This window comes from Hemitrygon akajei, chromosome 1, assembly GCF_048418815.1.
Source record: "Hemitrygon akajei chromosome 1, sHemAka1.3, whole genome shotgun sequence".
NCBI lineage: Eukaryota > Metazoa > Chordata > Chondrichthyes > Myliobatiformes > Dasyatidae > Hemitrygon > Hemitrygon akajei.
The window spans coordinates 58,881,177-58,897,705 of NC_133124.1; the positions used below are offsets into that span (position 1 = coordinate 58,881,177).

General features: G+C 41.5%; 1 protein-coding gene across 7 annotated transcripts in view; it reads right to left on the reverse strand.

Moving 5' to 3' along the window:
* Positions 1-16,529, reverse strand: part of dlgap1a (discs, large (Drosophila) homolog-associated protein 1a) — an 811,451-nt gene that overhangs the window by 44,564 nt on the left and 750,358 nt on the right. For all 7 annotated transcript variants that reach the window (XM_073043846.1, XM_073043853.1, XM_073043819.1 and 4 more), the window contains one exon: positions 12,709-12,794. In XM_073043846.1, coding sequence (XP_072899947.1) covers positions 12,709-12,794 — 86 coding nt within the window. The remainder of the gene's footprint in view (positions 1-12,708; positions 12,795-16,529) is intronic.

The following is a 16,529-nucleotide window of genomic DNA, read 5'->3' on the forward strand; positions in this document are numbered from 1 at the left end:
TAATCCCTTGCCTGGACAACGTCCACTTCCTTCCGCTTTCCTCTCATTCATATGCCTATATAAACATCTCTTAAAAGTCCCTAGTGTTTCTGCCTGTAGCACACCCAGGCAGTGCTTTTCAGGCACGCATCACTCTCTGTGTAGCAGATCTGCCCTCCATATCTCCCTTAAAATGACCCCTCCCCACCACCACCTTAAATGCATGCCCTCTGGTATTAAGACATTTCAATCCTAGGGAAAAAGATAATGTCTGTCTGTTGATGCCTCATATAATCTTATAAACTCTTTCAGGTGTCCCCTCAACCTCTGCTGCTCCAGAGAAAACAACCCAGCTTTGTCCAATCTCTCATTACAGCACATGCCCTCTAATTCAGGCAACATCCTAACAAACCTCTTCTGCATCCGTCTCCAAAGCCTCCCGTGATGGGGCAATCAGAACTGTACGCAATACTCCTCGTGCGGCCTAACTAGAGTCTTATAAAGCTGGAGCATAACTAACTTCCTGACTTCTGAGCTCAATGCCTCAACTAATAAAGGCAAACATGCCATATGCCTTCTTAAAGACCCTATCGAACTGTGTAGCCACTTTCAAGGAGTTATAAACCTGGACTCTAAGATCCTTCTGCTTATCAACACTGTTAAGGGTCTTGCATTCAACAGTGTAAGGTCTCGTTACATTTGATCTACCAAGGTGCAACACTTCACATTTGGCTGTGTTAAACTCCAACCCAGCCATTTCTCCACCCATATCTGCAACTGATCTATATCCTGTCTGTAATTCTTTGCCAGTCTTCTACAACACCACTAATCTTCATATCATCTGCAAACCTACCAACCCAGCCATCTACATTTTCATTCAGGTCTTTTATATACATCACAAACAGCAGAGGTCCCAGTCCAGATCCCTGGGGAACACCACTAATGACAGACCTCCAGATAGAATAAGTCCCTTTGACCACCAACCTCTGTCTTCTATGGGCAAGTAAATGGCTCATTCACCATGGATCCCATGCATCTTAATCTTCTTGATGAGCCTCCCATGTGAGTGATCTTGTCAAATGTCTTATTAAAATCCATGTAAACAATATCCACAGCTCTACCTTCATCAATCACCCTCATTAGCTCAACAAAAAACTCAGTCAGGTTAGTAAGACACGACTTGCCTGTGCAAAACAAGCTGGCTTTCCTTAATTAGGCTATGGTTTTCCAAATGCTCATAAATCCTAACCCTAAGGATTCCCTCCAGTAATTTCCCTACCACTAAGTTGAGGCTCACCAATCTATAGCTTCCAGGATTATCCCTGGCTCCCTTCTTGAATAATGGAACATTAACTACTTGGCAGTCCTCTGGGACTTGGCCTGTGGAGAGAGAGGACAAGAAGATATTGGTCAAGGCCCCAGAAATCTCTTGCCTCTCTCAATAACCGGGGATACATCCCATCAAACCCCGGGGACTTAACCACCTTAGTGTTCTTAAAGAGACCCAAAATTGCACTGATCTCTGTATCCTCTATGTCCTTTTTGGTAAATACTGATGTAAACTGCCCATTAAGGACCTCATCCACTTCTCTGCCTCCAAGCAAATGTTTACCCCCCACACACCTTTATCCTTGAGTGATGCTACCCTCTCCCTTGCTCTTGATCTATGCATAGAATGCCTTGGGATTCTCTTTAATACTACTTGCCAAGGACTTTTCCTGACCCCTCCTGATTCCCTTCTTGAGTTCTTTTCTGGCTTCTTTATAATCCTCAAGGGGCTTGTTTGATTCTAGCATCCTCAGCGACTTTCCCTTTATCTTCTTGACTCTATCACCTCTCTTAACATCCAAAGTTGTCTTACCTTGTCCTTCCTTCTGACTGCAACATACCCATCCTGTACTCTGTGCTGTTGGTCTTTAACACCCTCCACATCTCAGTTGTGGACTTTCCCCAATAACAACTATTCCCAATTAACTTCCCCTAGTTCCTCCCTAATGCTCTTGTAATTTGCCCTGCTCCAGTTTAATACTCCCACTCAAGGTCCATTCTTATAGTTATGTTAAAAATTAGAGTTGTGGTCTCTATTCCATAGCTGCTCGCAGACTGAAAGGTCGGTCACCTGGACAGGCTCATTACCCAACACCAGGTCCAGTGCAGTCCCTCCTCTTGTTAGACTATCTACAGATTGATTAAAAAAAACTCTACTGGATGCATCTAACAAATTCTGCCTCATCTAAACCTCTTGCACTAAGAAGGTCCCAATTTACATCAGGGATGTTGAAGTGCCCCATGGTAACAAACCTATTATTTTTACATGTTTCCTTAATCTGCCAGCAAACCTGTTCCTCTATTTCCAGTCGGTATGGGGGGGGGGGGCAGGAATTTATAGCACAATCTCATCAGAATGATTGCGCCCTTGTTACTTTTGAGTTCTATCCCAACTGACTCAGAGGATGAGTCCTCCATTATGTCCCCTCTGAGTGCAGCTGTGGTATTGTCCCTGATTAGTAGTGTAACTTCCCCCACCTCTTGTACCTCCCTCTCTATCTTTACTAAAACAGGTGTAAACAATAAAGTGAGAGTGAGATAATGAGCTGGATTTCTTTGTAGTTTGAACAATTGTAAAGCAAAACATGAGGTGTAATCAAGAAATGCATCGGTTAAGTTGTGTATGTTAATGAAGAATGGGACAGTAATGAAGAATAGCAATAGTCCTAATGTGAGTTTACAGCAATTTTGGAGAAAGATCACAGGTATTGGGAAGAGGAGCGTGCTAGAGTAGGGCAAGAAGAGTCAGAGTTATAATAGCTTGGTTGATAATTAGATGTTACTTATTTAAGGACCACAGTAGAGACTAGGCGAGGAATTATACAACTTTTGGAAATCTTTCAAAAGACAGAATAATTACTGGCCAGCCATTGACTGCTGTAATTGACCTGGATTTCCAACCTGTTCCTTTAACTGGATGTAGAGTTATGATTTTTTTTTAAAAATGTTAAAATATACAGTCAGTGGCCACTTATTAGGTTTATTTGTACACCCGCTCGTTAATGCATATATCTAATCAGCCAGTCATGTGGCAGCAACTCAATGCATAAAGGCATAGTCAAAAGGTCCATTTGTTCAGAACAAACATCAGAATGGGGAAGAAATGTGATGGAAGTGGCTTTGACTGTGGGATGATTAGATGTGCCAGATGGGATGGTTGGAGTATCTCAGAAACTGCTGACCTCACGTATAACAGTCTTTAGAGTTTACAGAGACTGGCGTGTAAAACAAAAAAAATCCAGTGAGCAGCAGTTCTGTGGGCAAAAATGCCTTGCTAATGGGAGCGGTCAGAGAGAATGGCCAGACTAGTTTAAGCTTACAGGAAGGCAATAGTAATTCAAATATCCACACGTTACAGCAGTGGTGTGCGGAAGAGCATCTCTGAACGTGTATGTCGAACCTTGAAGTAGATGGGTTACAGCAGTAGAAGACCACACAGTGCTCCACTCCTGTACCAAATACAGTGGCCACTGAGTGGACATTTTAATTCTTACCCTTTTCATTACAACATTCCACTCTGGAAAAAGCTTAGGTTTGGTGAAACGATAGTGTGCCATGGGCAAAAAGACACATGAGGCTCAACCAAAGACATTGTAAACCAATTGGTGGGTGATATTTTAAAATCTTATAATTTTATATAAGATTTAAAAATACAGGTGTCCCCGATTTACGAATGTTCGCTTTACGCCACTTTGCTTTTACAAAAGACCTACATTAGTAACCTGTTTTCGCATTACAATGAGGATTTTCGCTTTTAAGAAAATTATTCCCATATAAATTAATGGTTCTTTGCTTCACGCCATTTTGACTTAAGAAAGACTTCATAGGAACGCTTTACCTTTGTAAGGGGGGGGGGGGGGAACACCTGTAAACAGGTTATTTATCATGCTACCACTGTAGCTTGTGCCTATGTCAAAATGTCACTTCTAAAATAGATTTATTCATTTCCTTTGGAATTCATTAGGACATTGATGTGAAATGGTGCAATTTTTGTCAATAAATCAGAATTCAAAGTTGTGTAAATTAAGATACAATTCAGCAGAGAATGCCGAGTTTAATAGATATCCTATCATAAATATGGTAAATTCAAACATGACATAACAGGCTGAGGCACCTTGCATACAAAGCAAACCATTTACACTGAAAAACAGAGAGAGACAGATGGTCTCTAATAAAGCAAAAGTTATTAAAATCATTTATTTGAAACAAAGTCAAATTGTAATATATCTGGCAATTAAATGTATTGCACTGTAGCCAGGGTTGCATGATCATAATTGCTGCAAAATTATTTTAAAGCTAATGAATGCACTGAGTATTTATAGCAATCTAAAATAATGATAACTTAGAGTGTGATTTCAGAAATAGAAAGATGAGGACGGAAAGGAATATGAAAGATCAAAACTTTGATACACATCTGCATATTCATCCTTCCCAATTTTTGGCCATTTCAGATGCAGATAAGAATGGAAGTTTATTATAGGATATCTGCTTATTGCCAGGCAAGTAAAACACCCAGAAGAATTTCATCTTTGTGCAGCACAATTAAAACTATATTTGTTTTGTTTATCAACTCTCTGTTGTCCCATACTCAGCACACAGATGGTGGAATTGTCATATAAAGGCATTTAGTGGGGCTGAAGAGTGAGGAATAGATGTAATATGGAGAGAACAACTTGTAAAAAGACAAAGAAAAATATATATTGACTGCATCACAAATTACTCATCTTTCAACTATTTTTAAAATTTAGGTCATGAGAATAAAATTTACATCCCATAACATTACATTAAATTACATTTTATATGTTATAAATACATCATGAGTAATGGCAATTATGGCTATTTCATTTGCTACAAATGTCCAAGATCTCTTTTAATCAACATTCATTAGAAAAATATGTACCGTATTTGTCATGTATTACAATATACGTACAATAAAGATCTTAATTCTGTTTATGTAAATTAAGGCAAACATTTACAAAATAAATGCTGTGAGAATACAGGGACTGGCAAAGTTATGAATGACTGATATTGAAATCTGATTACAATGCAAAATCTCCTATAAAATTTTAAAGCGTTTTTCAAGCTAGTAATAATTATACATGCTGTACATGGGTTAAGAATGCTGGACTTATGGACAACCATAAGTATGAACAAATGTTGGTGACACTAACCAGGATGGATCGGGATGGATTTGCTGGCTGCTGCTAGGTGGGGAACAGAGCATGTCTGTCTGCCTTCTCTTCTTCCACACCCCAAGCTGTAGCGGGCTGAATCGAGCTGAAACAGGGGTTGAATCGAGCTGAGCAGACTCACTCCCGGAGTCAGAGAGGCCTGCTTGCGTCCCTCTTCTTGTGCCTGCTCACTCACCTGTCACAATGGTTTCTGTAATCCTCTCCCACTCACTGTTTTTGTTCAGTTCCCACTTATGAAAAAAGTTGGGTTACAAATAGTTCTCAAGTACACAACCCTGTTAGAACCTGGGGACTTCCTGAAATAAGATATGTAATCATGGGTAGTATGAGGGTGGTTGTTCAACAAAGTGAATGAATTATAGGAAGTGCATGTAAAGCAATATGTCTGTATGTAGAAAACTGATGTTCCTGACTTGGCTTGTGACAGTTTTCAGGAACCCTTACATAACCTGAGGACAGTTTGTTCCAGACAGGCACTTGCTACCACACATTGCTCTGACACATTTGCAGAACGGACTGCACTTTGAATGACACTACAATAACTCCTGTGATTCCTCAGTGTGAATATAGACCATCTGGTATGGTGAATCACAGCTCATCAGTTCGATTTAGCCCCTCCTTAGATGTTTTTTCTCTGATCCTGAATGGCACAATGAACATGCATGTGGGTTCAATTGTGCCCAAGGCACTGGGTTTTGATGAGCACTTCACTGTTCGTTGAGATCACCCACTGAGGTCCACTAGAGTTTCTCATCACACTTCCTATACAAACTGATGCCCTGTTCTGTCTGTATTTTCCCCCATAGTTTCAGCAGCAGCAGTCATGATTGTAATGAAACAACCTAACTGGTGAGAACAGAATGATCGATAAAATCCTGTGACTTGATTCATTCATTAAGTGATGGAAGATTTCTTTGCGGTATGTAAGAAGGTTGTCCATAATGTTTAATTAGTACTCACCTGCATGGAAATTGATGTTCCATACACTCATAGCAACTGTGTGCCAATGTTCCTCTTTCAGCAACCGAGGGTGAAAAGCTATTGTAATTTTACATAGACAAAAAGATGTCGCCTAGACAAACGAGAAAACCTGACGATGCTGGAAATCTGAGCAACACACACAACGTGCTGGAGGAACTCCAGGCAGCATTTCGGAAAAGAGCATAGTCGAGGCTTTGGGCCAAATCCCTTCGGTGTCACATGGAACTAAGTTCTGAGGTGGTGGGAATAGGAGGCATGGCTTGTAAAACTGTTACCACGTTGCTTATTAATAAGTAAGTGCATAATAACTTATTGAGTGTAGGGGAGATCAGAAATTTATGGGTTTCCAGAGAGGGCGGGGTGGAATTCAAAGCCTTGATTGGGGTTTACAGACACAGCTGAGTCAGAGGGAGAAGTAGTCAAGTAGTATTGGAGTATTGAGGCAGCAATTTGGTGAATGGGAAATGGTTTGAGGAAGGTATTGGCATGATGGGGTGGGGTGGTTGTTAGTAAAAGGTAAAAGGTGAGCTTGTGACTTACTACTATTACTATGTCGACTCAGGCCTGGGGGGCCGGTGTCAGGCACGATGACAGACTCTCCACTCCTCCCTCTCCCTCATCAGTGTGTTCAGTTCATCTACAGTAGCCATGCCGCTGTCTTCTAGGAGCGTGTTGACCATAGTCTTGGGAGGGTGCCCAGGGTTCATTCTCCCATGCTTGGGCTCCCATGTGATGACTAGGCTGGCAGTTAGCTCAGGGTGACGTAGACAGTGCCCTGCTAGTTGCAGTCTTCTCGCCTCGATTTTAGTGGTGAGCATCGGTAGGTCATCATAGAGCTTGACGTTCGTCATGTGCTGTTGCCAACTCACGTCAAGAGCCATCCAGAGCATTCGTGTGTGGCAACCATCTAGTGACTTTTGTATGGTCTTGGTGAGTGTCCGCGTCTCGCATCCGTACATGAGAATGGACTCTCTGACTGCTATGAAGATCCTCTTTTTGAGCCCTCCGGTCAGGTTCGACCTCCAGATTTCCTTCATGTCATTCATAGCCCTCCACGCCTGCACCTTCCGTATCTTCATATCCTTCTCCAAACTCATCATTCTTGACCTGAGGTACTTAAAGTCTAAGACTTTCTTAATGGTATCATTCTTTGCAGTCTTGAGAGTACCTTGTACTCTGTCTTTTTCGCGACTTAACTGGGTGCCAGTCTGGCAATGTACAACAAGAACCTTGTCCTAGCAGTACTTAATAATCGTTGCAAACTTCCTCCACCATCCTTCTAACTGGCTGCTGCACAGGAATGACATAACTTGCAAGTCAGAGATCCATTGTGGGAAATGCTCTGGGAGACAGTTCAGCTTAATGTCCAGAATGAAAGCAAGTGAGCCAGAGAATGTCACTTCTGCCTTTCATTTTGTGCTGTGCACATTTCAATTGTTTCTGTGGAAATAAACTGCACCTTCTACATGATCTAATTTCCATAAGACAGTAAGACATAGGAGCAGAACGAGGCCATTCAGCCCATCGAGTCCGCTCCGCCATTTCATCATGGCTGATCCTGGATCCCATTCAACCACACACACCTGCCTCTCACCATATCCCCTGATGCCCTGACCAATCAGGAATCTATCAACTTCCTCTTTGAATATACCCACAGACTTGGCCTCCACTGCAGTCTGTGGCAGAGCATTCCACAGATTCACCACTCTTTGGCTAAAAAAAATTCCTCCTTACTTCTGTTCTAAAAGGTTTACCCTCAATTCTGAGGCTGTGCCCTTTAGTTCTGGATACACCCACCAGAGGAAACACTGGTTTTGAGACATGTTCATCTTAGCCAGCTTTAATGTGTGAGAACTGAACAACAAAAACTGGCCTGACTGGAAATGTTTCATTTTAAACAACTGTTGTTAATAAACAACAGTGTGCCTTAGCACTAGAAGGTCACAATATCCATAATCTTTCCCTCTGCAACTGCACACGTTGTAAGCAGTTAGGTTAACCGGCAGGAGTGCTTAGCGGTCAGCAGGGCTGAGCTCCCAGGACAGTTATCAAGGAGGACAATCTCATGGGGTGAACTCAAATATTGACATTAAAGAAGGAAGACAATGAGTCTCTTTGTGATAAACTGGCTGCCTTATGAGAGCTTAACCGCCGACGTAGGGCTGGATCCCTGACATTTATTGAGAAACTAATCTAACACCCCTTTCCGGCAATTAACCTGTGATAACAAATCAGGGTGGCTGCAGTGACAAATGGACTGGGAAGAGAACAGAGGATTTAAAGCTCCGTCTGGGTGCTGGTGAAGGACCTCATCATGAAGGTCCTGCGGGAATGCTGCATTTTGAGACAAAGGACATCTACTGTTACCAGCACTTCTCAGGTAACGGGCTGCTTGACATTACCTTCAAGTACCCAGTGGGATGGCACATGTTACAGGACTTTCAGAAGAGGAACGAGGTTCCGCCATCGCTGTTGGGGGTGTAGCCACGCCTCACCCACCTCACACCTGGAAGGAGTGTGAGGTAACAGTGCACACGTTCAACCCACATGCATCTGTGTGAAGATCCTGACGAGCCTGACTCGTTATGTCGAGGGAGCAGGAAGCTGTGTGGAGGGATATCGACCTGTTTGGGAACTGGATCAACAAAAACTAAAGGTGGATGCAAATGGAATGTCATCCACCCTCCCTCAGTGTTGGCTATCGAAGGTTGCAGCCAAGACTATGACCTAATTGCAACAAACCTGGACATGTGGCCCAATACAGTGTGGTTATCTACATTATGGGAAGAAAGGACAACGCAAAATACCAGATGCCAGCAGCCTCTCCTCATTGGAGGAAGAAGTAAACATAGAAAACTAATGACACGGACAACAAAACTGAAAAACAGAGGGGACAATGAGGGAGCCTACAGACAAAGAAGAGTGATGAAGGGTGGGAGATGGGAGCATCCCACATACCCCAGCTCCAGGAAACTGGGAGCAGCCAGGGTCTGACATGGAGGGTACAGAACAACCAGTCAGAGGTCAGAACAGAAACAGAGAGTAATCTCTCTCCAGCATTGATCAATGAGCCCACATCCTAGGGGAGACCATTCGCAGTACCTGAGCCTAAACAGTAAGGCATTTCACTAAGGCTGTGGGCATGTGGGCTTGGGCTGATTGTCAAAGAACTGTATATGTAAACCCTGAACTCCAGTAACTATGGAAATAAAACTGGCATCTCTAAAAATGTCTAGTATTGATGTCTTGCAATACCTGACCTAGGGAAAGGCAGATTATCCCTTGGTCAGGTATTGGAAGGCATTAATACTGGGCATTTTGGTATTTTTTTGAAACAGGTGTGTGGGCTGCCACACCTTCACATTTATTGGAGATGGTGGTTGCAAGGACTCTGTCTATGTGGTGGGAGTGGAAACAATAGTAGAGGAAGCAGCCTGGGGATTCTGCTGGGGGCGGCAACTTCTCAATCAATGAAGTGAAAGTAGTGCAGCGGCTCCGAGAGGCTGAGGTAAAATACCGGAACACTTTGCTCCAGCTAACTGATACGTGCACCTCAAATGTTCCGAGTGAAACGCTAGTTGTCCCCCAGCAGCTCCCACCGACGCTGCGATGTCCCTCCCAATAGTTCTGGCTGGAGACTTCAACTGGCTGGACAACCTGGCAGTGCTGACAGGAGACTGGGCAGCAGCTCGAGACTCCTGATGGAAATGGTTGGAGATGCTTTCAGCACCGGTGTAGGCGGAACCCAGCTGCAATGCACTTGGACTAGAACAGTCAGTTCCTTGTAATTCCAGATAGACTTCCTCTTCATATCAAGCACCATCAAGGCCAGATCCACTGATGTCACGCCGGTGTTCTTCACTGATCATTCCCTCCTTTCAGCCTCCTGTAATCGTTTGGAGGACCAGAAGGCAGGGGGCTGTCAAACTGCTGACTAGAGAATATTGAGGAACTAAACAAGGGATTATGTCGGCTGGAAAATTCACTACTCACTGGTGAGAAGCAACCAAAGAGAACATTAAGAGGTTTCTCATTCTCAAAAGTTGTAGAAAGCAAGTCACAGTCAGAGGGAATTGCACCTACTCCAGACAGACCTGCATTAACTTGTTCTGCCATCAAGAGGCGAGGGTATGGGGGTAAATGTGAGAGGGGGAACTCTGAGAGGTGAAGAGCCAGCAAACTGTCCTCACTGCTTCTGAATCTTCCAAGGTCTTCTTCAGATTCAGGATCCATTTTGTGGGAAAGGATGAGATGTGCTGATGCTTGTTCTTCCAAAAGTATCACAAGTTGACCTCTGTCATCTTAAGGAAGAGGACGGCTCAGTAACATCCTCACAAACAGATGTACTGAGGTTCTCCAGATCATTTTATGCCAGTCTGTATTACAGTAAGAGCACAGCCTGATTTCCTCTATCACAGAAATTCTGGATAATAGTAAGCAGGAGAATCTAGATCAGCCACTGTACCAGAAGGAGCTGACGAGCTCATTCACTCGCTCAACATGAATAAAACTCGCTGACGTGACGGTCTACTGGCAGAGTTCTATACCACCCTATGGAATGGGATGGCAACATGCCAGTCTCCGTGAGGAAGGGCATCGTCACTCATTAACAAACAGAAGGGGATTGAGAGGACAGCTGAAATTGGTGACCTATTTCACTGCTGAATATGAATTATCACCTATTACCTGCCAATTTGTCCCCCTTTTTATTTTGGTTTCTGCCCTCTTCCATTCCAGTTTGGATGAAGGTTTTGGCCTGGAATGACGACTGTTCATTTCCATCCATAGATGCTGCCTGACATGCAAAGTTCCTCCAGCTTTTTGTGGATTTGCTCCACTACCTGTCATTTGTGGAAGAATTCTTACGAACGAACACCTTTGAGCACTACTTCATCAGGCCTGGTCAGTGTGTATTGTCCTGCAGACACCGTGGGATAGAGACTGTGGGTTTGTTCCCTGAGCAAATGGTCCAAAGCATCTGACAGAATGCCTCATCACTAGATCTGACCAAAAGGCACCAAGGTCTGGCTTGCCTGGTGGTGAGAGGTGCCCTTCAATTCAGAGCCTTCCTCTGAAGATCACATATCACCCCCGATATGTGCTGTCCTCAGGACAATGGCTACGGTGGGGAAGAGACAGAAACCCACCTCTTTGCAGACTGTGGATTTACAAGAATGAGGTGACAGATGCAAGTGTCTACGTCACAGTTTATCCCTAGCAGCTGCATGACAGAAGACTCTCTGATCTAGGGATGTTCCCAGAGTCTCACAGAAAGACAGATATCGAGTGCTGCTGGAAGGTCACAACTTAGTGTAGGATGTTCTTTGGTCTGTCCTAAACTTGTTCTCCCAGCACAGCATGATATCTATAAAGCAGGGGTCCCCAACCTGATCATAAACAAGAGAAAATCTGCAGATGCTGGAAATCCAAGCAAGACACACAAAAATGCTGGAAGAACTCAGCAGGCCAGGCAGCATCTACGGAAAAGAGTAAACAGTCAACGTTTCAGGCCAAGACCCGTCATCAGGAAGGTATTGGTCCATGGCATAAAAAAGGCTGTAAGACAAGGGTGCAGAGTGGCTCAGTCCAGGCTGCTCGAGTATGTGCACGAGCTTGGTGCAATCAATGCTAAGGTTTTGTGGGGAAGGACCACTGTCTATGTACCAGCATGTCCGACTGGAAATGGGGATTGGTATTAAAATGGCATGTTCGGCCACTTGCTTCTTGTGGATGTATCAAATGTGCTGGACAAAGTGGATAATAATGCACACACACACAAACACAGTTTATATATTACTGAGATCATGAATAAAGTCTATTTTTGAAAAAATAGCCAGAATTAGTTCTTCCAGCACATAGCTGATTTTTTTTTAGGTTGAAGATGTGATTTTATATTGTCTATTTCAAATAAATAGTATGAAAATAGAATAATTAAACTGCTGTATTAATATTAGAATATTGAGTAAGATGAGGAGATAATCAAGAGGAAAAGAGCAATTATGCAGTTAATATTTTTGTTCACTTTTTTTATTAAGTGGGCAAACATACACCAAATATGCTGCAATGTATTATAGTTCATCTGGTATCTGGTAAAAATACCTTTTTTGTAATTAAACAGTGGCGTTATTAGAAAACTTTTCCCCAGTTTCAATACATCCAATTTACTTTCAATCACATTTAACTTCACTTTCTTGTGTCGAATTCCACAAAATGGCTGATAGATAATTTGTTTTTTTTGTTTGCGGTAGCAGTACAGTGCAATACATAAAATTACAATACAATACTGTACAAAAGTCTTAGGCATCCTAGCAAAATATACCACAGAACTGTATTTTCCCAGATGGATGGGAAGTGATGCAGCAAATGACTTTCCTTATCTACAGCTATAACTGAATAGTTACCAGAGCTATCAAGGAGCATTGAAATCCAGAGATTCATTATGTGAACAAGACGTTTGATTTGCAATGCGTAAATTAAGTTGTGTGAAGCATCACAGAAATTGACTTACCACTTCTCTGTCTCCACTTGAATTCCTACTGACTGAAATTTGTTTGTGTGTGTATCTGCTAAACCCATGTGTTCTGGACCATCAACCTAGAAGAAGATAAAAAGAGAATGCTGTCTGTTATTCCAATTCTGTTAAGCCTGCATTTAAGAAAATAGTGCAATTTAGTCACAAAAACATGACATATTTCAGAAAATAAGTGCTTTGCATTGGTTAGAAACAAGGCAGAAAGTGTTGCAATGATACCAACGTACGAGCAAACAAATGCACTATGTACCTTAACATACAGTTGAAATTAATGCGGATTATAGTGCTTCAAAGCATGGGTTTCAAAACTGTACATGCTCATCTTTGTAGTTGTAATATAATAGTAAAAATGATTCTCGCAAATTCAAGGTAGTAAGTGAAAATTAGGTTGAATTTATCACTGTGATCCTTGACTAACAATGTAACAATTATGTTACATATATGTAAGGTGTAAAACTGATTAGGAACACATTCAGCGGTTAGCTTTAGGTTAACATTTGCTAATTCAGGAAAACATAAACTTGTAAGAAATCAACTGCAAATAAACATTCCGAACAATTATGAGTTTATTCACATACAACTGCCTTGGAACGAATCCAGGATTGTGTACATGGAGATTTGAAGTCATTCTAAAATATCCAGACAGCCAAAAGCTTGCTGTGATGATGTAATATTTCAGATTGTTCAAGTCCTATTTAAGTGAACACATGACAGAACTTACAATGTGTTGAATAGACCTCACTTAGCATTTCCAAACATCTCCTTGGTCACTGATCATGCAAAGTCATGGCTACGTTCACATTATCTACGTAAGCAAATCCACATCTCAGACAAAAGGATTGAATTAATACAAAAAAAGTGGCAGGACTTTTCAGTTAATGTGTTTTCTAGGTACTGTGATTCAAATGCTAGAGTTTATAAGTGACGTATCATGGCAAGCCTGAAATCACCCTGATATTGACTCAGGAATATAATTTAAATATTAGAACTGTGGAGAACAAACAAGAGAAATGTATTAGACTTCAGTGACTTGGTTGAATAGTTGGTATGAAAGCAAAATCTTGAAAACATGTCTTCTAAAACATCCCAATTTACAGTTTTAATATATAATCTGGAGTGGTTTTAGAAATTCTATCTCTAAGCTTTCAATGAAAATTAATGATGTCTACGAAGTGAGAATAGATACTTTAAAACTTCGTAAAAGCTATATTACCTAAGGAGTTGGAGGAACTCAGCAGATCAGGTAACAGGGATAGGAAGAAACAGTCAACGTTTCAGGCCGGGACCCTGATTTTTTGCATGTTGCTCTGGATTTTCAGCATCTGCAAAATCTCTTGTGTTTATCTAAATAGTTCCCTTCTATACTAAAATTTCCATGATTTATATTTAAACATGGAGTAAATTTATCAGTATGTGTTACATCAATATAGTATATTTCTGTACTGGAAACAAATTATCTTATATAAACATGGATTTAATATCCCAACTGCGAAGGCTAGATATTCTGCATGACTGGCTATGAATGGGTGGGTCATCTAACCTGTATTTCCTCATTCCTTTGAGTCACTGAAACCTTTACTCAGGTTTTCTGGAGAAGGTCTGGCGAGTCCATGCTAGGCCTCAGGCGGAGATTTAATTATTAATTTATTTATTAAGATACAGTTTGGAATAGGCCCTTCGAATTGCATCTCACAGCAAACCCCGGATTTAATCTGAGCCTAATCCAGGCCTATAACAGGCTCCCAAAGCATTGATATAGTACTTTGTATTGCTCTTTAAAATCCTATAAAACAATTGACAGGGTAGGCCGACCAACATCAGCATTGTATAGTAGGTCAATGCCATTCTATTGGCAAAGCATCAGCCCCAATTTTAATATAACCCATTCAGTTTGGAATAGGATGAGTTCAGAATCTATGCTATCTGATAGATAGATAGATAGATAGATACTTTATTCATCCCCATGGGGAAATGCAACTTTTTTTTTCTTTTTTTTTTATATGGTTATATGGATTATATGGTTAACTGAGCTAATGCGATCACACATTTGGGTAGGTTATAAATTAGACATAAGACATAGGAATAGAATTTATCCATTTGTCCCATTCAGTCTACTCTGCCATTTAATCATGGCTGATCCTTTTTTGTTCCCTCTTCAGCTCCACTCTCCGGGGGCCTTCTCCTCGGAACTTTTGATACCGTGTCCAGTCAAAAAACTATCAAGCTCTGCCTTAAATACACCCAACAACCTGGCCACCACAGCTGCCTGTGGTAACAAATTCCACAAATTCATCACCCTCTGGCTAAAGGAAGTTCTCTGCATCTCTATTTTAAATGGATGCCCCTCTATCCCGAGGCTTTGCCCTCTTGTATTAGACTCCCCCACCATGGGAAACATCCTTTCCACATCTACTCTGTCTAGACCTTTCAACATTTGAAAGGTTTCGATGAGATTCCCCCTCACCCTTCTAAATTCTAGCAAGTACAGACCCAGAACTATCAAATGTTCCTCGTATGATAATCCTTTCATTCCCGGAATCATCCTTGTGAACCTCCTCTGAACCCTCTCCAAAGACAGCACATCTTTTCCTAGATGAGGAGCCCAGAACTATTCACAATACTCAAGGTGAGGACTCACCTCTACATCCTCTACATAGCACCATCCAGAGACAGAGAAGCAGTTTCAGCGACAGGTTACTGTCGATGCAATGCTCCTCAGACAGGATGAAGAGGTCAATACTCCCCAGTGCCATTAGGCTTTACAATTCAACTGCCAGGACCTAAGAACTTTTTTTTTTTTTTTTTAAAGCTATTATTAATGCTTTTTGAGTTAGTGATTTAGATGCATATCATATTATTACTGAGTTAAGTATTGTATGTAATGAGTTTTTGCTACAACAAGTGTATGGGACATTGGAAAAAATGTTGAATTTCCCCATGGGGATGAATAAAGTATCTATCTATCTATCTATCTATCACCAGTGCCTTATAAAGCCTCAGCATCACATCCTTGCTCTTGTATTCTAGATCTCTTGAAATGTATGCTAACATTGCATTTGCCTTCCTCACTATTGACTCTACCTGCAAGTTAACCCTTAGGGTGATCTGCACAAGGATTCCCAAGTCCCTTTGCATCTCAGATTTTTGGATTTTCTCCCCAGTTAGAAAATAGTCTTCACGTTTATTTCTTCTACCAAAGTGCAAGACCATGCATTTTCCAACATTGCATTTTATTTGCCATGCTCTTGGTCATTCTCCTAATCTGTCTAACTCTAAATTGGACATACAAACGTTTGTTCATTTTAAGCACGTTTCATTTCTAATTGGTGGGTTAGATTAAAACCAGGGCTATAGCCTTCTAATCATAATGTCACAACTAGCAAAGGCATTTTCATAGTGAAGCTTTTTACTGTTATTTTCCAAGTGCGACACAGCTCATTCCACTCTAATGTAAAGCAAGAGATCTTCATAGTCTTCTGGGCATGAAAGCCCTAGAAATTAGGTTGCTTTGAAGCTGTTATATAGATAGTAAAATGCATTTGGCCTTGGGTCAATCAATCATAGTTTGTGGCTTCCAGTGTTCTGATAAGTAGAGTAGGAAAAATAGAAGAGTGTTAATAAACAAGAGTCCAATTTGAAGAAACAAGTACCTCACAACAGAACCCTGAAGTTTTCAGAAATGACTACAATTTATTTATTTTATGTGCCTTGGAGTCACAACTGATATTAATGGGATGTAATAATTCAAGCATGCTTTTCTTTCCTGGGGGCTTCTGCAACAGAGGCCAATGACTAAC